Source organism: Takifugu flavidus, chromosome 11 (genome assembly GCF_003711565.1).
Source record: "Takifugu flavidus isolate HTHZ2018 chromosome 11, ASM371156v2, whole genome shotgun sequence".
In the NCBI taxonomy this organism is placed as follows: Eukaryota; Metazoa; Chordata; class Actinopteri; order Tetraodontiformes; family Tetraodontidae; genus Takifugu; species Takifugu flavidus.
This window is the reverse complement of record NC_079530.1, coordinates 1,021,780-1,049,661: the sequence shown is the minus strand read 5'-3', so window position 1 is coordinate 1,049,661 and position 27,882 is coordinate 1,021,780. Positions and strand designations below refer to the sequence as shown.

The window sequence follows — 27,882 nt, the reverse complement described above, 5'->3', positions numbered from 1 at the left end:
TGCCTATTCTCTCCTCTCCTCTCCCTTCTCCTCTCTCTCTACCTAGCCAGCCATCAGCAGGAGGGTTCCCCTACATGAGCCTGGTCCTGCTCAAGGTTTCTTCCTGTTAAAGGGGAGTTTTTCCTTGCCACTGTTGCTTGTTTGGGGTCAGGCCCTGGGATTCTGTAAAGCGCCTAGAAACAATTTTGATTGTAAAAGACGCTATATAAATAAAAATTGATTGATTGATTGTAATTGGAATTTAAGTTACAGAAGTACACAAACTTGCTGCCAGATTGTTGTTGCCTCAAATACGAATTTCTGGCACTCGTTCCCGGGCTGATTTCCCAATAATGACCTTTAGTCTGACTATGTTTGTCTGCTCCCTGCCTGCTTCCATTGTGCTTTGAGCCCCTCCTTGGACTGTTTATAACCTGTCGCAGGTGTCACCTACGTTTTGTTGAGTGGTCAAAGTGGCCGTTTTGGGACAAAATGACACAATGTCCATTTGTGGGTCAACTTTAAATTTCTGTCCCTTCTCTCCACCTCAGCCAGCTGCTCTTCATACATTCACAAGGCCAACCCAAGACTTGGAAACCCTTCAACTCAGCAAGGTTAGCCTTCCCAATACACTGCCACGGAGGAACTATTAACAAGTCTGTTTTTTCTTATGCACTTGAAGAAACCCAGTAAGGTAGCTGACTTTTTCCTTTAAAAGACTAAAGTATCAAAGTAGCTTGTAAGATTGGAGTGAAAGCTGAATTGTACCTTCAGTGTTTGTTTCATCCAATATTTGCCTGACTTGTATCACATACATAAAACTGAAATATCAGTCTGTCAAAATTGTGATAAACAAAAATCCCAAATAATTATTCATTATTTTAAATTTAAAAAAGAAAGAAGCTACATAGTCAGAGAAACGTAGTTACCATTATTAACCCTTGGAATAGGAACTGTCAAAATACAATACATTGAGTTCATAACTCTATTTAATAATAATTATCGATAAAAGTATGACAATCATAAGAGCACCGAAAATGGATCTAAAGAAATATATTGCAATATTTGAATACACAATTATTGGTTCAGATTGGTTCAAACATGCGTGCCTTCTTTACATCAGTCTGACATTTAGGTGCATTATCCTATTTAATAATAAACTGTTGGGTTCCGGGTCACTTGTGGCTTGTTTCTCCCTGCAGGGGGCCGTGGAGGAGCCAATCATCATCCACAGCTGGCGCTGCAGGCGGACGCACCTTTCCATCAACCGTTCCATTTAGAGACCGAGCGCCCGTCTGCCAAGAGTGTTTTGTTCTCCTCATGGTAACTTGCTAACGTTGTCACTCGGTCGAGGTCTCCACGCCTACCTGCGGATATGAACTGCTCAGCGAACTAATGGTCCGCATTGGATCCGCGCTGGAGCTACCGATGCGTCCCGGAGGACCGAGCGAGAGATTCTCTGAATGACCCAGCAGAACCTTGTGCACCTTGTGTTTCGAATAAAGGTGCTTTTAGGACACTATTCCCCGCTGTGTGTTGCCTGCTCTCGGGTCTTGAGACAACCAGTTCTAACAAATGACATATTTAGTCATATTTCTTGTCCTGATTCTAATCCTTCTCCATCTTCTCATAATAGAGTAAATACGCTGTTTTCTGCCGCTGCTGGCACACGTGGTTAAAAGTCGTTTCTTTGACATTGTCGTCATCATATGTCACCCAGCAGGCATTCCCATCCCCTTGGCTTGCGTTTCGATAAACTCCGTCACAAATGTAATGGCCTGTGAAGAAAGCAACTGCTTTGTTAGTGGTCAAACGAGGAGAACATTGGTTTTCAACACAGTACTGACAGCTAAACACTGACCGCTGGTAGTGCAACTCCCCAAATGGTTGACGATGCTCTTCAGAGTATATTTTGTCTACAGAAAATAAAAAGAACAAGCCATTAGCTCCACTCTTTGAGCCATTTCAGACTGATGACTGCTTAAAGGTTTATCAAGGGTTTACCTTCTCACTGCTCTGATTTGTATGGAGCAGCAGCTCCCTGGATAAACATGTGGCTTTGTGAATTTTTTGCGCAGCAAAGTAGGACCACTTAAATCTCAATAGGTGGATGATCAGCACACTATCGAGAAGAAAAGGGGAGGGAAGAGGAGATGTAGAGACAGTTAGGGCCTTTAGAAGGCAGCAGATGTGAGGATGCTGAGATGGCTGGTTCTCACTTTGGCAGAGTGAAAAAGGATCTTTGCTCTGTCGTCTGGGAGGCGCCACAGTCACATTTGTAATCCAGCAGTTGCTCCTGCAGAATCAACAACAGTCGTGAGGTTCAACAGCTCCTCCATCATTCACACATGAACACCAAACATGTGTCCCTTACTTTCAGGTACAGCTGTATTCCTTGCATGATGGTGTCCTCAGGCGCCACGGACAGGTTCAAACACTCCTCCATATTTTCAGATTTATGGCCACAACTGTGAATTCAAGAGAGGATTCAAATAACTAAGGATTCAACTAAACAAGTACAACACCTATGCAGGAGCAGAAGGTTTCCAGGTATATTCCCACCTGTGGCACAGCATGGTGCTCAACATCTGGAAGCTGATGTGAGCCTCCACAGGGCAGGTGTAGCTCTGCTCTTTGTCAGTTGCCATTGACCTGAGTTCTGTAGAGACGGAGCTGAGCTGTTCCAGGACGGTGTTCAAAAATTCGTGGGCATCCTGCAGACAGACCAAAGTGTCTAGTCCAGAAAAGATCAGGATGATGCTCTGAAAATAAAAGAATGATTACTTGTTGCTCATCTTTTATAAAGTCTGGATGATGCAGGGCAATGGTGCGCAGGAAGGTGAAGAGGGTGGATTTCTTCTGCATGCTGTTTTTTGTAGTGAAGCAGTTGTTTATATCTGTGAGCAACCTGGAAAAAGGAGAAAGCAGATGTTTTTCATTCATTGCATTAATGCCATTGAATAATGGGGGCACGTGAGCTTGTGCTGTACTTGAAAAGCAGAGCTTTTGGGTGCGAAAGCCACTGATGACTCTGTTTCTTGAGCTCCTTCACAAAAGGCACGAGGGTCAGGAGGCTCTGGAGAACAGAGTTCATAAAACAGGTCTGGGACAGGTTGGGCAGCCTGAAACACAAGAAAAACAGAGCAAAGTGTTGTTGATGATGATGATGATGATGATGATGATGTGCAAATTTTTTTACCCATAACAGGCCAGTTCATCAGATGTAAGGGTTCTCCCACTTTCTATTCTGCTTCTCAAGACCACATAGTTTAAGGCCTCCAGGAATCTATTCTTTGTAGCACTGGGCTGTGACGTCACAGCCAAAACAGCCGCCAGATGTGAAGAAAGCGAGTCTTCCTCATCCTTCTTCTCCAGGCTCTGTTAGTTAAAGGCAAAGCAAAATCAGCTCAATCTAGTAAAAATGTACCTGGTGACCTGGGTGTCACTGACACAGGACGGATATATCTCTGGGTCTTCTTCATCTGTGGACCCCAGACTCTGTTAAGAATAAAGCAATATCTGCTCAATCTCGTAAAAATGTACCTGGTGACCTGCAACACCCAAAGGTGAGCTTGGCCGGTGGACTCTTGCCGAGGGCTCTTCAGCCAGCTCCTCCTCTTCGGTGTCACTGACACAGGAAGAATCTATCATTGGGTCTTCTTCATCTGTGGACCCCAGGCTCTGTTAAGAATAAAGCAACATCAGCTCAGTCTAGTAAAACAAAGTCAAAAATACATCAATGTTAAGAATAGAAAGAGCATTTTTACAGCTTGTTCGACATCACTACTGGATGTGGAGGAATAGAGGTTGTCCACTGGAGACGTGTCCACTTCTCCGGCCAATGCAGGACACTTTGGGCTCTGTTGTTGGAAGAGGAGACAGGGTCCATGTGAAACATCGGGAACTGGTGTTAATTTTTCTCTATCAAAAGAGAAAAATGTACCTGGTGACCCATGACACCTAAAGGTGAGCCTGGCTGGCGGACTCCTGTCAAGGGCTGTTCAGCCTGCTCCTCCTGTTCGGTGTCACTGACACAGGAAGAATGTATCTCTGGGTCTTCTTCATCTGTGGACCCCAGGCTCTATTAAGAATAAAGCAACATCAGCTCAATTGAGTAAAACAAAGCCAAAAATACATCATTGTTAAGTATAGAAGGAGCATTTTTACAGCTTGTTCAACATCAGCATTGGATGTGGAGGAACAGAGACTGTCTAACGGACACGTCTCCTCTCCTCCTTCCCCTGCAGGACTCGCTGGGCTCTGTTTGTTGGAAGAAGAGACAGGGTCCATGTGAAACATCAGGAACCGGTGTTAATTTTTCAATTTCAAAAGAGAAAAATGTACCTGGTGACCTGCGACTCCTAAAGGTGAGCCTGGCCGGCCGACTATTATCAGGGGCTCTTCAGCCTGCTCCTCCTGTTGGGTGTCATTGACACAGGAAGAAACCATCTCTGGGTCTTCTTCATCCATGGACCCCAGGCTCTGTTAATAATAAAGCAACATCAGCTCAATCGAGTAAAGCAAAGTCAAAAATACATCAATGTTAAGTTTAGAAGGAGCATTTTTACAGCTTGTTCAACATCAGCGTTGGATGTGGAGGAACAGGGGCTGTCTACTGGACACGTGTCACAAGGTGAGCCTGGCCGGCTGACTATTGCCGAGGGCTCTTCAGCCTGCTCCTCCTGTTGGGTGTCACTGGCACAGGAAAAGTATATTTCTGGGTCTTCATCTGTGGACCCCAGGCTCTGTTAAGAATAAAGCAACATCAGCTCAATCTAATAAAACAGCAACAATTAGAGGAACAATTACCTAGTGGTATAAATATGATGGATAGTCCTTATAACAATGTAACAGTAAAACTGTGCTTGATTCTTACAATCAGGACGTCTGAAACACTATTATTTGATTTCGACAAGTTCTCCTCTTCCTCCTCAGTAGTGCATGTTGTGCTCTGTTGGAAATAGGGGAAAAACTGGTAATTACAACAAACTAATGTCGATATTTGCATGTAACATCCATATTGTGCTGAGGTTCTTCAGCCGTAGCTTCTGCAGGAAAAGGCGTTACAAAATAAAAGACTTACACATGAAGATATCTCTGACTGATCTTCATCAAAGATGTTCTGTTCGGTAAAAGTAAAGGGAAAATATAAAACAAACATTGAAGGAAAGACTGTCCAGTCAAATAAACCTGATGGAAAGTCCTTTAAAACAGTCAGAATTTTGCTGATTCTTACAGCCAGGATGTCTGAAACCCTTTTGCTGAATGAGGATGGGTTCTCTTCTTCCTCATCACTGGAACTTGTTGAAATCTGTTGTAAAAATAGCAGTAAAGTGGTCATTACAGCACACTAATGTCCATATTTCCATTGTGCTTTCCTCTTACGGGTTGCTCAGCTGCATCTTCTGCAGATTCTAAGGAGCTCATAAATAAACTGCTTTGCTCTGAAGAAAGCGTCTCTGACTCTTCCTCATCCTTGCTCTCCAGGCTCTGTTAGTTAAAGAAGAAGCAACATCAGCTCAATCGAGTAAAACAAAGCCAAAAATACATCAATGTTAAGTTTAGAAGAGCATTTTTACAGCTTGTTCGACATCACTACTGGATGTGGAGGAATAGAGGTTGTCCACTGGAGACGTGTCCACTTCTCCGGCCAATGCAGGACACTTTGGGCTCTGTTTGTTGGAAGAGGAGACAGGGTCCATGTGAAACATCGGGAACTGGTGTTAATTTTTCTCTATCAAAAGAGAAAAATGTACCTGGTGACCCATGACACCTAAAGGTGAGCCTGGCTGGCGGACTCCTGTCAAGGGCTGTTCAGCCTGCTCCTCCTGTTCGGTGTCACTGACACAGGAAGAATGTATCTCTGGGTCTTCTTCATCTGTGGACCCCAGGCTCTATTAAGAATAAAGCAACATCAGCTCAATTGAGTAAAACAAAGCCAAAAATACATCATTGTTAAGTATAGAAGGAGCATTTTTACATCTTGTTCAACATCAGCATTGGATGTGGAGGAACAGAGACTGTATAACGGACACGTGTCCTCTCCTCCTTCCCCTGCAGGACTCGCTGGGCTCTGTTTGTTGGAAGAAGAGACAGGGTCCATGTGAAACATCAGGAACCGGTGTTAATTTTTCAATTTCAAAAGAGAAAAATGTACCTGGTGACCTGCGACTCCTAAAGGTGAGCCTGGCCGGCCGACTATTATCAGGGGCTCTTCAGCCTGCTCCTCCTGTTGGGTGTCATTGACACAGGAAGAAACCATCTCTGGGTCTTCTTCATCCATGGACCCCAGGCTCTGTTAATAATAAAGCAACATCAGCTCAATCGAGTAAAGCAAAGTCAAAAATACATCAATGTTAAGTTTAGAAGGAGCATTTTTACAGCTTGTTCAACATCAGCGTTGGATGTGGAGGAACAGGGGCTGTCTACTGGACACGTGTCACAAGGTGAGCCTGGCCGGCTGACTATTGCCGAGGGCTCTTCAGCCTGCTCCTCCTGTTGGGTGTCACTGGCACAGGAAAAGTATATTTCTGGGTCTTCATCTGTGGACCCCAGGCTCTGTTAAGAATAAAGCAACATCAGCTCAATCTAATAAAACAGCAACAATTAGAGGAACAATTACCTAGTGGTATAAATATGATGGATAGTCCTTATAACAATGTAACAGTAAAACTGTGCTTGATTCTTACAATCGGGACGTCTGAAACACTATTATTTGATTTCGACAAGTTCTCCTCTTCCTCCTCAGTAGTGCATGTTGTGCTCTGTTGGAAATAGGGGAAAAACTGGTAATTACAACAAACTAATGTCGATATTTGCATGTAACATCCATATTGTGCTGAGGTTCTTCAGCCGTAGCTTCTGCAGGAAAAGGCGTTACAAAATAAAAGACTTACACATGAAGATATCTCTGACTGATCTTCATCAAAGATGTTCTGTTCGGTAAAAGTAAAGGGTAAATATAAAACAAACATTGAAGGAAAGACTGTCCAGTCAAATAAACCTGATGGAAAGTCCTTTAAAACAGTCAGAATTTTGCTGATTCTTACAGCCAGGATGTCTGAAACCCTTTTGCTGAATGAGGATGGGTTCTCTTCTTCCTCATCACTGGAACTTGTTGAAATCTGTTGTAAAAATAGCAGTAAAGTGGTCATTACAGCACACTAATGTCCATATTTCCATTGTGCTTTCCTCTTACGGGTTGCTCAGCTGCATCTTCTGCAGATTCTAAGGAGCTCATAAATAAACTGCTTTGCTCTGAAGAAAGCGTCTCTGACTCTTCCTCATCCTTGCTCTCCAGGCTCTGTTAGTTAAAGAAGAAGCAACATCAGCTCAATCGAGTAAAACAAAGCCAAAAATACATCAATGTTAAGTTTAGAAGGAGCATTTTTACAGCTTGTTCAACGTCGCTGCTGGATGTGGAGGAACAGGGACTGTCCACTGGACACCTCTCCTCTCCTCCTTCCCCTGCAGGACACTTTGGGCTCTGTTGTTGGAAGAAGAGACAGGGTCCATGTGAACCATCAGGAACCGGTGTTAATTTTTCAATTTCAAAAGAGAAAAATGTACCTGGTGACCTGCGACACCTAAAGGTGAGCCTGGCCGGCTGACTATTGTCAAAGGCTCTTCAGCCTGCTTCTCCCTGCTAATGCAAAACCCAGGAAAACAGAAGATCTGCATGATGAAGAACCCTTCTCCATTTGTCACATGAATGTTTTATTCACAATTCAGGGCAATATGTTTAACTTTGAGGAACGTTTGGTCGTACCGCCTTGGTTGGTCCAAAGGCTCATCATCTTCTTCGTCTGAGTCCTCCACAGTGACACAAAAACATGAAAGAAAGCACCGGAGAGCCTCGTTCAGAAACTTGGACTTTTTGGTCCTGTATTTGGCTGCATTGCCAGCTGCGCTATCAATGGGCTGCATTCTTTTGGCAGTGAAACAAAATGTGTTCGTCAGTTTACTTGGTTTGTGAGAAACTGACTAACCTTATACCCCCTCTTTATGAAGTTAAATTTCAGCCTTTGTTTGTTGCTTTGTACAGTCGTCCTTTGATGGCACTGTTTTGTTGCTTTCGATCCCTGTGCTTTGATTACGACTAATACATTACTCTGATCATCGCAGTGTGCATCGCAAGATGCAGAAAGGCCAAACAGGACCAAGGTGGTGGCATGTGTGATAATAAATGACCTAGAGCTAGCACAGACCTCCACTGAGTTGCTTATTTCCCCACACAGTGTGACTTACACATAGTATAGGGCATGTATGTGGGCATGTTTGTGTGTGTGTTGAGGTGTGTTGATTCCTTTGTATTCTAGGTGCTTTCTCGACACGTCGAAGAAGCCACTCTGAATGTGGTGGCTGTGGGCCATGCTGGTTCCCGGCTCAGCTCCAGCGGGTCTCCGGCTGGAGTAAACATTGCGCCCAATCAGTTTTAGTGGGTGCAGAAAATGTTCACTCCCAAGCAGATGATTAATCTGGGGACAAATTCAATGGGTTCTTTTTTTCCCCTTCACCTTCTTGTGTCCCCATGATTTTGTGGGCCTCCAGGTCAAGTACCTTGGTGTGAAGGTGAGCGTTGTGACTTTCCAGCTGAGTGCATTTAGCCCCACAACACACAACACTTTCTTTTAGCCATTCTTCTCTTACCTCTTTTTTGAGTTTACTGTTGAATCTTCCTGAACCTTTTTGCTTTTAGAGGAAATCAGCTTTCTCCACCAATTTGTTTTCTTTGATGTATCTGGTGCAGCAGGGCAAGCAGAAGAAGTGATGAGCAAACTTTGGCCTGACCACTAACCCTAACCCCTTACCCCCTAACCCTAACCTTAATCCTAACCCCCTAACCCTAACCTTGACTCTAACCCTAGCCCCTTACCCTAACCCCCAAACCCTAACCCTGACCCCTAACCCTAACCCTAAACTTAACCCTAATCCTAACCCTAATTGTCCATTAGATTTCTTCTGTTATAGAATGGATTGCTGGCATAACCATTTTATAGCCTAGGTTTAATTCTCTTTTGGGCAAACGTGAGAGTAATAGGAAGATTCTGACAGGGATGGAGAAACCATCTTTATGGAATTAATTTAGCTGATCATGCAGAGTTTGCCCAACATCTATACTTTGCTTGACCTTGACAGCGTAGAAAAATCAGCTTGAAAGTAAATTTCTTTGGGTATTGTTCTTTGGGAAAGTTCTCCCAAAAGCAATGTGGGTGTTGGTAGCTCAGTCTGTTGGGAACTGGGCTGAGAAGCAGAGGGTTCTCTATCCGAGCCCCATTGCAGTGTTCTGGTGGTAGGGGAAGGTGCCAGAACACCTTCAGAGAACTGCTGAGGTACCCTTGAGCAAGGTGCCAAATGCTCATATAGGGCCTTGAAAGGGATAAAGCAGTTAAGAAGACAAGACGAGACGAGGCTCTCCCAAAAGCCTGGCACAATGTTGGGAGTTTTCCCTAGTGTCCCCCCCCTTCTGTTCCGTGTCTGGTTCCATTGTGAATATGATCATCTTAAAATATTACAACATAAATGTGTAAAAAAAAAAAAAAAATCAATCAATCACTTTAAGTGAGGGGCGGGGGGACCCTCACTTAAAATTGTTCTTCAGAATCGTCTGTTCCTCACCAGGCGACAGAAACTCAGGAAAAGAATATTTACAAAGATGAAAAGTAGCTCTGGATCCATTTTTTGATGAAAAATTGCTTTATTAAATGTTTTCACTACAGCGGAATATGACTTGAGAATGTGCCATCACGTCTTGACTTGAAAATGTCAAGGGACACTAATTATTTTAGGTAATAAGTAATTATTATTGACATTAATATTTCATTTTATTATATAAAGTTGATTATAGGGTAAAATATTGCATTTTCATAAAATGACCGCTGAATGTATTTCTGTTGGGTTAAAATAATTAAATGGACCTGGCCACTTTTCCCGGCGACCGGTTCGTAATTATTATGCGACACCATGATATCACTTTACGTGCGCCGTAAATGACACCGTTGTCTGAATACTAACTTTAAATTGAGTGTGCTACGTAGTTCGCTCAATCCATGTTCCCCATGTAGTGAGTAGTGAATAGGGAACGAGGGTGTGGTTTCAGAAACAACACGTTCTGCATGTCCATTTCATCCTCCAACGTTCCTGGAGAACCGTCTTTTTGTGAAGGCCAAGAAGTGCGAGTTCCACACCACCATCTCCTTTCTGGAGTTCGTGGTGGTGCGGGGACAGCTTTCCCCGGATACGGCCGGGGTAAAGGCAGTCATGGAGTGGCCGACTCCCTCTTCCCGGAAGCAGCTGCAACAGTTCCTGGGCTTTGCTAACTTCTACCGCCGCTTCATCCGGGACTACAGCAAGGTGGCTGCCCCACTCACCAGACTCACTTCTACTCTACAGGTTTTCAGCTGGACTCCCGAGGCCGAAGCCGCTTTCAGCAGGCTGAAGAGCCTGTTCTCGTCGTCGCCCATCCTCGCGCAACTCGACCCCAGTTGGCAGTTTGTGGTGGAGGTGGATGCCCCGGATCCTGGTGGAGGTCCACCAAACCGGCTGTTCGTCCTGGAGGCGGTGCGGTCTGATGTCCTGCAACGGGCCCATGCCTCAAAGTTGACCTGCCACCCGGGGGTCAATCACCCACCTGCCGTGGAGTTCCGTGGTCTCAGCGTCCACCGGACTGTCTCCCTTCATGGCATCCCTGGGGTACCAGCCTCTGTTATTTGAGATCCGGGAGGACAAAGTAGCGGTACCCTTGGTACAGGCCAGCATGCGCTGTCGCAGGAGGGTGTGGAGGCAAGTCCGTGCTGCACTCCTGCGTCTCAGAAGCTGGCTCCTCGCTTCGTGGGGCCCTTTGAGGTGGAGCGGATGGTGAAAGCTACAGCCGATTCATCCTTGGCGACGGCCTCCTCCGCGACTTCTACCACACCCAGACCTTGTGAACCTTGTGTTTTGAATAAAGGCACTTTTAGTTCATTTTTGCTTTTGGGTCCTGAGACAACCAGTTCTAACAAACGACATATTTAGTCATATTTCTTGTCCTGATTCTAATCCTTCTCCATCTTCTCATAATAGAGTAAATATGCTGTTTTCTGCCGCTGCTGGCAGACGTGGTTAAAATTTGTTTCTGTGGCAACGTCGTCATCTTATGTCACCCAGCAGGCATTCCCATCCCCTTGGCTTGCATTTCGATAAACTCCATCACAAATGTAATGGCCTGTGAAGGAAGGAACTGCTTTGTTAGTGGTCAAACGAGAAGGTTGGTTTTCAACGCAATACTGACAGCGAAACACTGACCGCTGGTAGTGCAACTCCCCAAATGGTTGACGATGCTCTTCAGAGTATATTTTGTCTACAGAAAATAAAAAGAACAAGCCATTAGCTCCACTCTTTGAGCCATTTCAGACTGATGACTGCCTCAAGGTTTATCAAGGGTTTACCTTCTCACTGCTCTGATTTGTATGGAGCAGCAGCTCCCTGGATAAACACGTGGCTCTGTGTATATTTTGCGCAGCAAAGTAGGACCACTTAAATCTCAATAGGTGGATGATCAGCACACTATCGAGAAGAAAAGGGGAGGGAAGAGGAGATGTAGAGACAGTTAGGGCCTTTAGAAGGCAGCAGATGTGAGGATGCTGAGATGGCTGGTTCTCACTTTGGCAGAGTGAAGAAGGATCTTTGCTCTGTCGTCTGGGAGGCGCCACAGTCACATTTGTAATCCAGCAGTTGCTCCTGCAGAATCAACAACAGTCGTGAGGTTCAACAGCTCCTCCATCATTCACACATGAACACCAAACATGTGTCCCTTACTTTCAGGTACAGCTGTATTCCTTGCATGATGGTGTCCTCAGGCGCCACGGACAGGTTCAAACACTCCTCCATATTTTCACGTTTAAGGCCACAACTGTGAATTCAAGAGAGGATTCAAATAACTAAGGATTCAACTAAACAAGTACAACACCTATGCAGGAGCAGAAGGTTTCCAGGTATATTCCCACCTGTGGCACAGCATGGTGCTCAACATCTGGAAGCTGATGTGAGCCTCCACAGGGCAGGTGTAGCTCTGCTCTTTGTCAGTTGCCATTGACCTGAGCTCTGTAGAGACGGAGCTGAGCTGTTCCAGGACGGTGTTCAAAAATTCATGGGCATCCTGCAGACAGACCAAAGTGTCTAGTCCAGAAAAGATCAGGATGATGCTCTTGAAAATAAAAGAATGATTACTTGTTGGGCATCATTTCTAAATTCTGGATGATGCAATGCAATGGTGCGCAGGAATTTAAAGAGGGTGGACTTCTTTTGCATTCTGTTTTTAGTTGCAAAGCCATTGTTGATGTCACTGAGCAACCTGGAAAAAGGAGAAAGCAGATGTTTTTCATTCATTGCATTAATGCCATAGAATAATGGGGTACGTGAGCTTGTGCTGTACTTGAAAAAAAGAGCTTTTGGGTGCGAAAGCCACTGTTGAGTCTGTTTCTTGAGCTCCTTCACAAAAGACACGAGGGTCAGGAGGCTCTGGAGAACAGAGTTCATATAGCAGGTCTGGGACAGGTTGGGGAGCCTGAAACACAAGAAAAACAGAGCAAAGTGTTGTTGATGATGATGATGATGTGCAATTTTTTTTACCCATAACAGGCCAGTTCATCAGATGTAAGGGTTCTCCCACTTTCTATTCTGCTTCTCGAGACCACATAGTTTAAGGCCTCCAGGAATCTATTCTTTGGAGCACTGGGCTGTGACGTCACAGCCAAAACAGCCGCCAGATGTAAAGAAAGCGAGTCTTCTTCATCCTTCTTCTCCAGGCTCTGTTAGTTAAAGGCAAAGCAAAATCAGCTCAATCTAGTAAAAATGTACCTGGTGACCTGGGTGTCACTGACACGGGACGAATATATCTCTGGGTCTTCTTCATCTGTGGACCCCAGACTCTGTTAAGAATAAAGCAAAATCAGCTCAATCTAGAAAAACAAAGTCAAAAATACATCAATGTTAATTATAGAAAGAGCATTTTTACAGCTTGTTCGACATCACTGCTGAATGTGGAGGAACAGAGGCTGTCCACCGGACACGTGTCCACTTCTCTGGCCAATGCAGGACACTTTGGTCTCTGTTTGTTGGAAGAGTAGACAGGGTCCATGTGAAACATCGGGAACTGGTGGTTTTTCACAAGAGAAAAATGTACCTGGTGACCCGTGACACCGAAAGGTGAGCCTGGCTGGTGGACTCTTGCCGAGGGCTCTTCAGCCAGCTCCTCCTGTTCGGTGTCACTGACACAGGAAGAATGTATCTCTGGGTCTTCTTCATCTGTGGACCCCAGGCTTTGTTAAGAATAAAGCAACATCAGCTCAATCACGTTAAACAAAGTCAAAAATATATCAATGTTAAGTTTAGAAGGAGCATTTTTACATCTTGTTCAACGTCGCTGCTGGATGTGGAGGAACAGGGACTGTCTACTGGACACGTGTCTTCTCCTCCTTCCCCTGCAGGACACTTTGGGCTCTGTTTGTTGGAAGAGGAGACAGGGTCCATGTGAAACATAACTACCTCAGAATGTCCCACAAACATTCTCTCTAGGTGGTACCCATTTTCCATCAGCCACAGAGAAACCCATGAAGAGCCTCAGGAAAAACCTTTTACTGCTCTCTAAAGGGTGCCCCTTCCATCAGGGCAGCCAACGATCAGCGGACTTCAGCCCACACGTTAGTCTTTGGAAAAATCAAGGCAAGATTACACCAACATGGTGTCCTGCCTAGGATTCTGTGGCCAATGCTAGTATTACAATTTCCAATTTCCACTTCTGAAGGACGTGAGAGGACGGACAGCACCCACCTTCGGCATTGGTTGGCTATACCTCATAGACTAAGCAGCATCTGCCTCTACAGTACAAGCACTAGCTCACACTCCTGAGGAGTTCACGGTGACCAAAGCGAGTTAGGCGAAAGAATCCAAGGATCCATAAATATTTTTTTCTGTCAAGGAGGGCCATGACATTGCATCAAATTCCTCATTCAGCTTCTCGATGATGTCCAAGGAAGAAGAACTCTGGAGCACATCCTCAGGAGCTGTCCTAAAGCCGCTATCGCTAGCCCCAGACTGAAAGCCCAAACAAGTCTCCTAGGAACAGCGAAAGACTGGCAGCTAAAGGTGGCCCGAGGAAAGCAAGCGTCTCAATCTGCTCCATAAGCAAGGCCATTTAGTAGACCTCTTGCTCTCCCTTAGTCATCAAATTCCACGTACCTACCCGCAGCATAATTTACTTAATATTATCTATTTCGGTATGTATTCTCTATGATCTATGCCTATTCTCTCCTCTCCTCTCCTCCCCCTTCTCCTCTCTCTCTACCCAGCCGGCCATCAGCAGGAGGGTCCCCCTACATGAGCCTGGTCCTGCTCAAGGTTTCTTCCTGTTAAAGGGGAGTTTTTCCTTGCCACTGTTGCTTGTTTGGGGTCAGGCCCTGGTATTCTGTAAAGCGCCTAGAAACAATTTTGATTGTAAAAGACGCTATATAAATAAAAATTGATTGATTGATTGATTGTAATTGGAATTTAAGTTACAGAAGTACACAAACTTGCTGCCAGATTGTTGTTGCCTCAAATACGAATTTCTGGCACTCGTTCCCGGGCTGATTTCCCAATAATGACCTTTAGTCTGACTATGTTTGTCTGCTCCCTGCCTGCTTCCATTGTGCTTTGAGCCCCTCCTTGGACTGTTTATAACCTGTCGCAGGTGTCACCTACGTTTTGTTGAGTGGTCAAAGTGGCCGTTTTGGGACAAAATGACACACATCTGTGGGTCAACTTTAAATTTCTGTCCCTTCTCTCCACCTCAGCCAGCTGCTCTTCATACATTCACAAGAACAACCCAAGATTTGGAAACCCTTCAACTTAGCAAGCTTAGCCTTCCCAATACACTGCCACGGAGGAACTATTAACAAGTCTGTTTTTTCTTATGCACTTGAAGAAACCCAGTAAGGTAGTTGACTTTTTCCTTTAAAAGACTAAAGTATCAAAGTATCTTGTAAGATTGGAGTGAAAGCTGAATTGTACCTTCAGTGTTTGTTTCATCCAATATTTGCCTGACTTGTATCACATACATAAAACTGAAATATCAGTCTGTCAAAATTGTGATAAACAAAAATCCCAAATAATTATTCATTATTTTAAATTTAAAAAAGAAAGAAGCTACATAGTCAGAGAAACATAGTTACCATTATTAACCCTTGGAATAGGAACTGTCAAAATACAATACATTGAGTTCATAACTCTATTTAATAATAATTATCGATAAAAGTATGACAATCATAAGAGCACCGAAAATGGATCTAAAGAAATAGATTACAATATTTGAATACACAATTATTGGTTCAGATTGGTTCAAACATGCGTGCCTTCTTTACATCAGTCTGACATTTAGGTGCATTATCCTATTTAATAATAAACTGTTGGGTTCCAGGGTTCCGGGTCACTTGTGGCTTGTTTCTCCCTGCAGGGGGGCGTGGAGGAGCCAATCATCATCCACAGCTGGCGCTGCAGGCGGACGCACCTTTCCATCAACCGTTCCATTTAGAGACAGAGCGCCCGTCTGCCAAGAGTGTTTTCTTCTCCTCATGGTAACTTGCTAACGTTGTCACTCGGTCGAGGTCTCCACGCCTACTTGCGGACATGAACCGCTCGGCGAACTAATTGTCCGCATTGGATCCGCACTGGAGCTCCCGGTGCGTCCCGGAGGACCGAGCGAGAGATTCTCTGAATGACCCAGCAGAACCTTGTGCACCTTGTGTTTCGAATAAAGGCGCTTTCAGGACACTATTCCCCACTGTGTGTTGCCTGCTCTCGGGTCCTGAGACAACCAGTTCTAACAAATGACATATTTAGTCATATTTCTTGTCCTGATTCTAATCCTTCTCCATCTTCTCATAATAGAGTAAATATGCTGTTTTCTGCCGCTGCTGGCAGACGTGGTTAAAATTTGTTTCTGTGACAACGTCGTCATCGTATGTCACCCAGCAGGCATTCCCATCCCCTTGGCTTGCGTTTCGATAAACTCCATCACAAATGTAATGGCCTGTGAAGAAAGCAACTGCTTTGTTAGTGGTCAAACGAGGAGAACATTGGTTTTCAATGCAATACTGACAGCTAAACACTGACCGCTGGTAGTGCAACTCCCCAAATGGTTGACGATGCTCTTCAGAGTATATTTTATCTACAGAATATAAAAAGAACAAGCCATTAGCTCCACTCTTTGAGCCATTTCAGACTGATGACTGCTTAAAGGTTTATCAAGGGTTTACCTTCTCACTGCTCTGATTTGTATGGAGCAGCAGCTCCCTGGATATACATGTGGCTTTGTGAATTTTTTGCGCAGCAAAGTAGGACCACTTAAATCTCAATAGGTGGATGATCAGCACACTATCGAGAAGAAAAGGGGAGGGAAGAGGAGATGTAGAGACAGTTAGGGCCTTTAGAAGGCAGCAGATGTGAGGATGCTGAGATGGCTGGTTCTCACTTTGGCAGAGTGAAGAAGGATCTTTGCTCTGTCGTCTGGGAGGCGCCACAGTCACATTTGTAATCCAGCAGTTGCTCCTGCAGAATCAACAACAGTCGTGAGGTTCAACAGCTCCTCCATCATTCACACATGAACACCAAACATGTGTCCCTTACTTTCAGGTACAGCTGTATTCCTTGCATGATGGTGTCCTCAGGCGCCACGGACAGGTTCAAACACTCCTCCATATTTTCAGATTTATGGCCACAACTGTGAATTCAAGAGAGGATTCAAATAACTAAGGATTCAACTAAACAAGTACAACACCTATGCAGGAGCAGAAGGTTTCCAGGTATATTCCCACCTGTGGCACAGCATGGTGCTCAACATCTGGAAGCTGATGTGAGCCTCCACAGGGCTCTTTTTCAGTTGCCATTGACCTGAGCTCTGTAGAGACGGAGCTGAGCTGTTCCAGGACGGTGTTCAAAAATTCGTGGGCATCCTGCAGACAGACCAAAGTGTCTAGTCCAGAAAAGATCAGGATGATGCTCTTGAAAATAAAAGAATGATTACTTGTTGGGCATCATTTCTAAATTCTGGATGATGCAATGCAATGGTGCGCAGGAATTTAACGAGGGTGGATTTCTTCTGCATGCTGTTTTTTGTAGTGAAGCAGTTGTTTATATCTGTGAGCAACCTGGAGAAAGGAGAAAGCAGATGTTTTTCATTCATTGCATTAATGCCATAGAATAATGGGGGCACGTGAGCTTGTGCTGTACTTGAAAAGCAGAGCTTTTGGGTGCGAAAGCCACTGTTGACTCTGTTTGTTGAGCTCCTTCACAAAAGGCACGAGGGTCAGGAGGCTCTGGAGAACAGAGTTCATATAGCAGGTCTGGGACAGGTTGGGGAGCCTGAAACACAAGAAAAACAGAGCAAAGTGTTATATAGCGTCTTATACAATCAAACCGTGAGCAGGACCAGGCTCATGTAGGGGGACCCTTCTGCTGATGGCCGGCTGGGTAGAGAGAGAGGAGAGGAGAGAGAGGAGAGGGAGAAGGAGAGGAGAGGAGAGGAAAGGAGAGGAAAGGAGAGGAAAGGAGAGGAAAGGAGAGGAAAGGAGAGGAAGGAGAGGAGAGGAGGAGAGGAGAGGAGAGGAGAGGAGAGGAGGAGGAGAGGAGAGGAGAGGCACAGAGCACAGAAACACACACAAAAATACACTATACAACGGCTCAGCGGGGCCGGAGGTCATCATGCAGCTCCGAAGGCGGCGATACCTGTAATTGAATAGGGGGGGGGGGGGGGGGGGGAGCAGAAAAACTACACAGGAATCAGCATAACTAGTCTGCTTGATGAGGAGGAGGAAAGGAGAGGAAAGGAGAGGAGAGGAGAGGAAACCATGGCCCAGTGGGGTGACAGAGGCCTGTAAGGTGATCATGTTTTCGGACCCCGGCAGCCTTGGCCTATAACAGCATAGGTAGAATGTGACCTAACGATTAGACGACCCTCTAAGTATGATAATTTTTCTATCTATGATAGTAATTGGAACTACAAAATTAACAACAATAAGCTTTTTCAAAGAGGTAGGTTTTATGTCTGATCTTAAAACTAGCAATGGAGTCAGCCTCCCGTACCTGGACAGGGAGCTGGTTCCATAGCAGGGGGGCCTGGACAGGGAGCTGGTTCCATAGCAGGGGGGCCTGGACAGGGAGCTGGTTCCATAGCAGGGGGGCCTGGTAGCTAAATGCTCGGCCCCCCATTCTACTCCTAGAAATTCTGGGAACCACAAGTAGACCAGCATTCTGAGAGCGGAGCGGTCTATTGGGCTGATAAGGTATCACTAGCTCCTCCAGGTAGGATGGAGCTAGGCCTCTGAAGACCTTGTAGGTCAGAAGAAGGGTTTAAAAATGATTCTAAATTTAATGGGCAGCCAATGAAGCGACGCCATTACAGGAGTTATGTGATCTCTTTTGTCAATACCTGTCAGAACTCTGGCTGCAGCATTTTGGATCAACTGGAGGCCTCCTAAAGAGTTGTTTGGACACCCTGATAATAAAGAATTACAATAGTCCAGCCTGGAAGTAACAAAAGCATGAATTAACTTTTCAGTATCAGGCCGCGTCAGTAGCTTCCTGATCTTTGAGATGTTCCTCAAGTGAAAAAAGGCACTTCTAGAGACTAATTTAATGTGTGAGTTGAAGGAGAGATTTTGATCAAAAGTTACTCCTCGATTCCTCACAGAGAGACTAGATGTTAATGAGATACCATCTAGAGTAATCATGTGATCTAATCTATCCCTGAGAGGTTCAGGACCAAACACCATGACCCCAGTTTTTCCTGAGTTAAGGAAGAGAAAATTTGAAGACATCCAGGACATTATGTCTTTAAGACAGGTCTGGAGCTTCACTAACTTCTCTGTCTCCTCTGGTTACATGGATAAATAAAGCTGAGTGTCATCAGCATAACAATGAAAATTTATCCCATGCTGCCGAATAAAGTTCCCTAAGGGAAGCATGTACAAGGTGAAGAGGATTGGTCCAAGTACAGAACCTTGAGGAACCCCATGGCTAACCCTACTGTATGAGGAGGGAACACCATGGACATGAGCAAACTGGTATCTATCAGATAAATGTGATCTAAACCAGTCTAGTGCTGTCCCTTTAATCCCAATCACATGTTCCAGTCTATGTAACAGGATGCTGTGATCAACTGGATCAAAAGCAGCACTGAGGTCCAGCAGAACCAGCATAGAGACCAGTCCATGATCTGAAGCTATGAGAAGATCATTAGTAACTTTAAGAAGTGCTGTTTCTGTGCTGTGATGAGCTCTAAAGACTCACTGAAACATCTCAAACAGGCTGTTCCTCTGCAGGTGCTCCAGGAACTGGGTCACCACCACCTTCTCAAGAACTTTAGAGATAAAAGGAAGGTTGGATATCGGCCTGTAATTTGCTAACACATCGAGATCCAGTGATGGTTTTTTAAGAAACGGCTTAATCACTGCCACCTTGTAGGACCGGGGTACATAACCTGTCACTAAAGAACCATTGATCTGGTCCAGGATAGAGCTGCCTATCAATGGTAAAACATCCTTCAACAGGTGTGTTGGGATGGGATTTAAAAGACACGTGGTGGTCTTGGATTTCTGAATTAGCGAAGACGCCTCAGAAAAATAGATAGGGCTGAAGGAGTTTAAGGGCTCGTTGGAGACCCTGTATGTTCCCACAGTCAGCACATCTGGTGATGGTCCAGTGTCGGGATGACCTGGTTAGCTTTTTCTCTGATAGCTAGAACTTTATCAGTGAAGAAGCTCATGAAGTCTTCACCACTAAGGGAAGAAGGAATACCTGGATCTAAAACACTGTGACTCTTGGTTAATTTGGCCACAGTGCTGAAAAGAATCCTGGGGTTGCTCTTATTTTCCTCAATTAAAGAAGAAAAATAAGCTGTTCTAGCCTGACGGAGGGCCTTTTTGTAAACTACCAGACAGTCTTTCCAGGCTACATGATAGCTGTCTATTTTACAAGAATGCCACTTCCTTTCCAGTCTTTGTGCTTTCTGCTTGAGGGTCCTGATATGTGAATTATACCAGGGGCCACACCTCCTCTGATTTACTATTTTCTTTTTCAGGGGGGCAACAGAATCAAGCGTGATTCTCAGTGAGGTTGCTGCACCTTCAGCAATAGAGTCGACCTCAGCAGGGCTAAGATTATAATGATTGATCCCTGGGGAAACACACGGTGGTCCTGGGATCAGCACAGGGATCACTTCCTTAAACTTAGCTACAGCATTATCTGAGAGACATCTGCTATAGTAAGACTGTGCTCTGAGGATAGAAGAATCCTTAATCATAAATGTAAAAGTGATCAATGAATGATCTGACAGGAGTGGGTTCTGAGGGAACACTGACACATGTTCTACCTCAACACCATAAGTCAGGACTAGATCTAGGGCAGGCATGGGCAAACTACGGCCCGGGGGCCACACGCGGCCCATTAAACGTTTTAATCCGGCCCGCCAAACTTGAAAAATTAAATGAATAAACCTTGTTAATGTTATATTTTCACTGCAATTCTGGTGTTTTCCCACTAGAAAAAAGACAGTCAGGAGGAGAGTGATGGTGATATCCTGAAGGATAACAGAACTTTCAGTGCTTTAAAATAGAAATGGTTATGAATTTTTTTAAAAAGGCACATTTCATTCATTTGATTTTAAGTGTTTTAAGACTCATTCCAAAGTCAGATATTTTGTTGTAATGCTTCTCTTCATTTTCATTTGAAATTTTTTCTCCATATCCCAAGATGTGTATTTTTTCTCCAATGAGGTGAGGTTACCAAAGTACTCCATCCATCCATCTGCTCCTGGTCCGGCCCCTTTGTCAAATGTTAGAACCCATTGTGGCCCACGAATCAAAATGTTTGCCCACCCCTGATCTAGGGTGTGGTTAAAGCTATGAGTTGGTTGGTTTATCTGCTAATGAAGCCATTTCTAAAGCTGTCATTTACGTCTACATGGATATTAAAGTCTCCAATGATAATGACTTTGTCTGTTCTAAGGACCAAGTCAGATAAGAAGTCAGAGAACTCAGACAGGAACTCTGAATGTGGCCCAGCAGGGGGCCGATATACAACCACAAACAGAAGTGGCTTTTCTGTCCTATAGTTCAGATGGGTGATGCCAAGAGTCAGGCTTTCAAATGAACTGGAGCCATGTTTTGGTCTGGGATTAATTAATAACTTGGAGTGATAGATTGCTGCCACTCCCCCTCCTCGACCAGTAACACGTGGAATATGATAAATAAGATGGGTAGGAGGAGTAGGTTCATTTAAGCTAACATACTCCTCCTCCTGAAGCCAGGTCTCAGTAAGACAAAATAAATCAATGTGATGATCCGCTATCAGGTCGTGCACTGACAGGGATTTACACAAAAGAGATCTAATATTTAACAGTCCACACTTAATTGTGATATTAGTTTCCCCAACTTGTGCTTTGGTATTAATTTTAATAAGATTATGGTGATTGACCGCTCCCCTGCTCTGTGCTTGGTGAACTTTTAACCGTGGAACAGAGACTACCTCTATAGTGTTAAATATGTTATTGTCGGTGGATGAGGGTTCTATGGAAGCAGCAGAGAGGTGTGTAAGACTACAACTCTGCATCCTGGTCTGGACCCTGGATTGTCAGGTTACTTTGGGTCTAATAAAATTAGCCAAATTACTAGAAATGAGAGAGGCACCATCTCTTGTGGGATGGACACCGTCTCTCCTAATCAGACCAGGTTTTCCCCAAAAGTGCTCCAACTGTCTAGAAAGGCCACCTGGTTTTCGGGGCACCACCGTGACAGCCAGCGACGGAGCGACGACATGCAGCTAAACATCTCCTCGCTGGCCAGATTGGGGAGGGGACCAGAGAATGCTCCGGAGTCCGACATCGTTTTAGCGTAGTTACACACCGACTCTATGTTAATTTTGGTGGCCTCCGACTGACGAAGCCGGGTGTCGTTGGCTCCGACGTGAATAATAACTTCACCAAATTTACGTTTACGTCTCGCCAGCAGCCATAAATTGGCTTCTATGTCGCCCGCTCTGGCCCCGGAATGCTCTTAACTATGGTCGCTGGAGTCGGCTTCACGTAGCGCAAAACAGAGTCGCCAATTACCAGGGTCGGTTTCTCAGCGAGTGTTTCGCCGAGTGGGGAAAACGGTAGCCACGGGAAGCGGGTGGTGGGGCACCGTGGGCCTTTGGTTTGGGCTACGCTTCCTACGAACCGTCACCCAGCCGCCCTGGCGAGCCGGCTGCTGCCGGGGGACCGCTAGCTGTAGCTACGCTAGGCGGCTCCGCAGCAGCTAGCTTCTCCTGGCTACCTGACGCAACTCCAGCTAACTCCAAGCTGCGAAACCGCGTCTCAATCTCATTAAGTCTCGCCTCCAGAGCCATTAATAAACTCCACTTTCTGCCCCTATTCCCTTCACTAAAGGAGGCAGAGGAGTAACCAAACATTTCACACGCTGAACAGACAAAAACACCGGGTGAAACAGACGGTGAGGCCATGCTAACGCTGATAATCGGTGGAGCCCTGTATTTGTTTAATATGGGTTATTTCTCACTGTTATCAGGCGACTAGAATGTCCCAAGTGTTCGAATTTTAATTAAAGTGAATACAACACAGAAAGTGTTCAATATTAAGTGCACAATGTAACCAACGAACGATTGAGAAGACAGATGTGACGCAATACGTTACCAGCAGAAATCTGAGTAAATACTGTCAAAATTGTGATAACCAAAAATCACAGATAATTATCCATTATTTTAAATTTAAAAAAGAAAGAAGCTACATAGTCAGAGAGACATAGTTACCATTATTAACCCTTGGAATAGGAACTGTCAAAATACAATACATTGAGTTCATAACTCTATTTAATAAAAATTATCAATAAAAGTATGACAATCATAAGAGCACCGAAAATGGATCTAAAGAAATAGATTACAATATTTGAATACACAATTATTGGTTCAGATTGGTTCAAACATGCGTGCCTTCTTTACATCAGTCTGACATTTAGGTGCATTATCCTATTTAATAATAAACTGTTGGGTTCCAGGGTTCCGGGTCGCTGGTGGCTTGTTTCTCCCTGCGGGGGGGCGTGGAGGAGCCGATCATCATCCACAGCTGGCGCTGCAGGCGGACGCACCTTTCCATCAACCTTTCGGCTAACTTTGTCACTCGGTCGAGGTCTCCACGCCTACCTGCGGACACGAACCGCTAGGCGAACTAATCGTCCGCATTGGATCCGCGCTGGAGCTCCCGGTGCGTCCCGGAGGACCAAACGAGAGTTTCTCCGAACGACCCAGCAGAACCTTGTGCACCTTGTGTTTTGAATAAAGGTGCTTTTAGGACACTATTCCCCGCTGTGTGTTGCCTGCTCTCGGGTCCTGAGACAACCAGTTCTAACAAACGACATATTTAGTCATATTTCTTGTCCTGATTCTAATCCTTCTCCATCTTCTCATAATAGAGTAAATACGCTGTTTTCTGCCGCTGCTGGCACACGTGGTTAAAAGTCGTTTCTTTGACAATGTCGTCATCATATGTCACCCAGCAGGCATTCCCATCCCCTTGGCTTGCGTTTCGATAAACTCCGTCACAAATGTAATGGCCTGTGAAGGAAGGAACTGCTTTGTTAGTTGTCAAACGAGGAGAACATTGGTTTTCAACACAGTACTGACAGCTAAACACTGACCGCTGGTAGTGCAACTCCCCAAATGGTTGACGATGCTCTTTAACGAATATTTTATCTATAGAATACAAAAAGAACAAGCTCCGCTCTTTGAGCCATTTCAGACTGATGACTGCTTAAAGGTTTATCAAGGGTTTACCTTCTCACTGCTCTGATTTGTATGGAGCAGCAGCTCCCTGGATAAACACGTGGGTCTGTGTATTTTTTGCGCAGCAAAGTAGGACCACTTAAATCTCAATAGGTGGATGATCAGCACACTATCGAGAAGAAAAGGGGAGGGAAGAGGAGATGTAGAGACAGTTAGGGCCTTTAGAAGGCAGCAGATGTGAGGATGCTGAGATGGCTGGTTCTCACTTTGGCAGAGTGAAGAAGGATCTTTGCTCTGTCGTCTGGGAGGCGCCACAGTGACATTTGTAATCCAGCAGTTGCTCCTGCAGAATCAACAACAGTCGTGAGGTTCAACAGCTCCTCCATCATTCACACATGAACACCAAACATGTGTCCCTTACTTTCAGGTACAGCTGTATTCCTTGCATGATGGTGTCCTCAGGCGCCACGGACAGGTTCAAACACTCCTCCATATTTTCAGATTTATGGCCACAACTGTGAATTCAAGAGAGGATTCAAATAACTAAGGATTCAACTAAACAAGTACAACACCTATGCAGGAGCAGAAGGTTTCCAGGTATATTCCCACCTGTGGCACAGCATGGTGCTCAACATCTGGAAGCTGATGTGAGCCTCCACAGGGCAGGTGTAGCTCTGCTCTTTGTCAGTTGCCATTGACCTGAGCTCTGTAGAGACGGAGCTGAGCTGTTCCAGGACGGTGTTCAAAAATTCATGGGCATCCTGCAGACAGACCAAAGTGTCTAGTCCAGAAAAGATCAGGATGATGCTCTTGAAAATAAAAGAATGATTACTTGTTGGGCATCATTTCTAAATTCTGGATGATGCAATGCAATGGTGCGCAGGAATTTAAAGAGGGTGGACTTCTTTTGCATTCTGTTTTTAGTCGCGAAGCCATTGTTGATGTCACTGAGCAACCTGGAGAAAGGAGAAAGCAGATGTTTTTCATTCATTGCATTAATGCCATAGAATAATAGGGGCACGTGAGCTTGTGCTGTACTTGCAAAGCAGAGCTTTTGGGTGTGAACGCCACTGATGACTCTGTTTCTTGAGCTCCTTCACAAAAGGCACGAGGGTCAGGAGGCTCTGGAGAACAGAGTTCATATAGCAGGTCTGGGACAGGTTGGGGAGCCTGAAACACAAGAAAAACAGAGCAAAGTGTTGTTGTTGATGATGATGATGATATGCAAATTTTTTTTACCCATAACAGGCCAGTTCATCAGATGTAAGGGTTCTCCCACTTTCTATTCTGCTTCTCAAGACCACATAGTTTAAGGCCTCCAGGAATCTATTCTTTGTAGCACTGGGCTGTGATGTCACAGCCAAAACAGCCGCCAGATGTGAAGAAAGCGAGTCTTCCTCATCCTTCTTCTCCAGGCTCTGTTAGTTAAAGGCAAAGCAAAATCAGCTCAATCTATTAAAAATGTACCTGGTGACCTGGGTGTCACTGACACAGGACGAATGTATCTCTGGGTCTTCTTCATCTGTGGACCCCAGACTCTGTTAAGAATAAAGCAACATCAGCTCAATCGAGTAAAACAAAGTCAAAAATACATCAATGTTAAGTTTAGAAGGAGCATTTTTACAGTTTGTTCAACATCACTGCTGGATGTGGAGGAACAGGCTGTCCACCGGACACGTGTCCACTTCTCCGGCCAATGCAGGACACTTTGGGCTCTGTTTGTTGGAAGAGGAGACAGGGTCCATGTGAAACATAACTACCTCAGAATGTCCCACAAACATTATCTCTAGGTTGTACCCATTTTCCATCAGCCACAGAGAAACCCATGAAGAGCCTCAGGAAAAACCTTTTACTGCTCTCTAAAGGGTGCCCCTTCCATCAGGGCAGGCAATGATCAGCGGACTTCAGCCCACACGTTAGTCTTTGGAAAAATCAAGGCAAGATTACACCAACATGGTGTCCTGCCTAGGATTCTGTGGCCAATGCTAGTATTACAATTTCCAATTTCCACTTCTGAAGGATGTGAGAGGATGGGCAGCACCCACCTTCGGCGTTGGTTGGCTATACCTCATAGACTAAGCAGCATCTCCCTCTACAGTACAAGCACTAGCTCACACTCCTGAGGAGTTCACGGTGACCAAAGCGAGGTAGGCGAGGAAATCCAAGGATCCATAAATATCTTTTTCTGTCATGGAGGGCCATGACATTGCATCAAATTCCTCATTCAGCTTGTCGATGATGTCCAAGGATGAGGAACTCTGGAGCACATCCTCAGCAGCTGTCCTAAAGCCGCTATCGCTAGCCCCAGACTGAAAGCCCAAACAAGTCTCCTAGGAACAGCAAAAGACTGGCAGCTAAAGGTGGCCCGAGGAAAGCAAGCGTCTCAAACTGCTCCATAAACAAGGCCATTTAGTACACCTCTTGCTCTCCCTTACTCATCAAATGCCACGTACCTACCCGCAGCATAATTTACTTAATATTATCTATTTCGGTATGTATTCTCTATGATCTATGCCTATTCTCTCCTCTCCTCTCCTCCCCCTTCTCCTCTCACTCTACCCAGCCGGCCATTAGCAGGAGGGTCCCCTACATGAGCCTGGTCCTGCTCAAGGTTTCTTCCTGTTAAAGGGGAGTTTTTCCTTGCCACTGTTGCTTGTTTGGGGTCAGGCCCTGGGATTCTGTAAAGCACCTAGAAACAATTTGATTGTAAAAGACGCTATATAAATAAAAATTGATTGATTGATTGACTGTAATTGTAATTGTAATTCAAGTTACATAAGTACACAAACTTGCTGCCAGATTGTTGTTGCCTCAAATACGAATTTCCGGCACTCGTTCCCGGGCTGATTTCCCAATAATGACCTTTAGTCTGACTATGTTTGTCTGCTCCCTGCCTGCTTCCATTGTGCTTTGAGCCCCTCCTTGGACTGTTTATAACCCGTCGCAGGTGTCACCTACGTTTTGTTGAGTGGTCAAAGTGGCCGTTTTGGGACAAAATGACACAATGTCCATCTGTGGGTCAACTTTAAATTTCTGTCCCTTCTCTCCACCTCAGCCAGCTGCTCTTCATACATTCACAAGAACAACCCAAGATTTGGAAACCCTTCAACTCAGCAAGCTTAGCCTTCCCAATACACTGCCACGGAGGAACTATTAACAAGTCTGTTTTTTCTTATGCACTTGAAGAAACCCAGTAAGGTAGCTGACTTTTTCCTTTAAAAGACTAAAGTATCAAAGTATCTTGTAAGATTGGAGTGAAAGCTGAATTGTACCTTCAGTGTTTGTTTCATCCAATATTTGCCTGACTTGTATCACATACATGAAACTGAAATATCAGTCTGTCAAAATTGTGATAACCAAAAATCACAAATAATTATTCATTATTTTAAATTTAAAAAAGAAAGAAGCTACATAGTCAGAGAGACATAGTTACCATTATTAACCCTTGGAATAGGAACTGTCAAAATACAATACATTGAGTTCATAACTCTATTTAATAATAATTATCGATAAAAATATGACAATCATAAGAGCACCGAAAATGGATCTAAAGAAATAGATTACAATATTTGAACAAACAGTTATTGGTTCAGATTGGTTCAAACATGCGTGCCTTCTTTACATCAGTCTGACATTTAGATGCATTATCCTATTTAATAATAAACTGTTGGGTTCCAAGGTTCCGGGTCACTTGTGGCTTGTTTCTCCCTGCAGGGGGGCGTGGAGGAGCCAATCATCATCCACAGCTGGCGCTGCAGGCGGACGCACCTTTCCATCAAACGTTCCATTTAGAGACAGAGCGCCCGTCTGCCAAGAGTGTTTTCTTCTCCTCATGGTAACTTGCTAACGTTGTCACTCGGTTGAGGTCTCCACGCCTACTTGCGGATATGAACTGCTCGGCGAACTAATCGTCCGCATTGGATCCGCGCTGGAGCTACCGATGCGTCCCGGAGGACCGAGCGAGAGATTCTTCGAACGACCCAGCAGAACCTTGTGCACCTTGTGTTTCGAATAAAGGCGCTTTTAGGACACTATTCCCCACTGTGTGTTGCCTGCTCTCGGGTCTTGAGACAACCAGTTCTAACAAACGACATATTTAGTCATATTTCTTGTCCT

At 44.8% G+C, this 27,882-nt stretch overlaps 4 protein-coding genes and 2 long non-coding RNA genes across 8 annotated transcripts; 2 read left to right on the top strand and 4 right to left on the bottom strand.

Moving 5' to 3' along the window:
• The first annotated feature begins 74 nt into the window (after positions 1-74).
• On the top strand, positions 75-15,770 carry LOC130534227 (uncharacterized). 3 transcript variants are annotated; one of them, XR_008952839.1, is made up of 2 exons: positions 75-593; positions 15,449-15,770. It is a non-coding gene; the product is annotated as an uncharacterized LOC130534227 (long non-coding RNA). The 3 variants fall into 3 exon arrangements; XR_008952837.1 differs by lacking the exon at positions 15,449-15,770 and adding an exon at positions 1,182-1,501; XR_008952838.1 differs by lacking the exon at positions 75-593 and adding an exon at positions 14,597-14,932.
• On the bottom strand, positions 1,588-2,684 carry LOC130534225 (ubiquitin carboxyl-terminal hydrolase 37-like). Its single transcript, XM_057048245.1, has 6 exons — positions 2,542-2,684; positions 2,354-2,447; positions 2,199-2,275; positions 1,984-2,101; positions 1,841-1,895; positions 1,588-1,757 (listed from the first exon to the last, which is right to left on the bottom strand). Exons 1-6 carry the CDS (start codon positions 2,625-2,627, stop codon positions 1,588-1,590), a joined length of 600 nt encoding a protein of 199 aa, XP_056904225.1. The 5' UTR covers positions 2,628-2,684.
• On the bottom strand, positions 11,075-11,868 carry LOC130534226 (ubiquitin hydrolase B-like). The gene is made up of 5 exons (XM_057048246.1): positions 11,776-11,868; positions 11,621-11,697; positions 11,406-11,523; positions 11,263-11,317; positions 11,075-11,182 (listed from the first exon to the last, which is right to left on the bottom strand). Exons 1-5 carry the CDS (start codon positions 11,845-11,847, stop codon positions 11,112-11,114), a joined length of 393 nt encoding a protein of 130 aa, XP_056904226.1. The 5' UTR covers positions 11,848-11,868; the 3' UTR covers positions 11,075-11,111.
• Positions 15,771-16,955: 1,185 nt separating the features above from the next.
• LOC130534208 (ubiquitin carboxyl-terminal hydrolase 26-like) lies at positions 16,956-19,251 on the bottom strand. Its single transcript, XM_057048221.1, has 3 exons — positions 18,076-19,251; positions 17,224-17,355; positions 16,956-17,141 (listed from the first exon to the last, which is right to left on the bottom strand). The coding sequence occupies exons 1-3, from the start codon at positions 18,240-18,242 to the stop codon at positions 16,982-16,984; spliced, it is 459 nt and encodes a 152-aa protein (XP_056904201.1). The 5' UTR covers positions 18,243-19,251; the 3' UTR covers positions 16,956-16,981.
• A 3,237-nt stretch (positions 19,252-22,488) lies between these two features.
• On the top strand, positions 22,489-27,800 carry LOC130534210 (uncharacterized). Its single transcript, XR_008952834.1, has 2 exons — positions 22,489-23,035; positions 27,446-27,800. It is a non-coding gene; the product is annotated as an uncharacterized LOC130534210 (long non-coding RNA).
• Positions 23,725-24,511, bottom strand: LOC130534209 (ubiquitin carboxyl-terminal hydrolase 37-like). Its single transcript, XM_057048222.1, has 4 exons — positions 24,376-24,511; positions 24,188-24,281; positions 24,033-24,109; positions 23,725-23,935 (listed from the first exon to the last, which is right to left on the bottom strand). Exons 1-4 carry the CDS (start codon positions 24,459-24,461, stop codon positions 23,806-23,808), a joined length of 387 nt encoding a protein of 128 aa, XP_056904202.1. The 5' UTR covers positions 24,462-24,511; the 3' UTR covers positions 23,725-23,805.
• Positions 27,801-27,882: the final 82 nt, after the last annotated feature.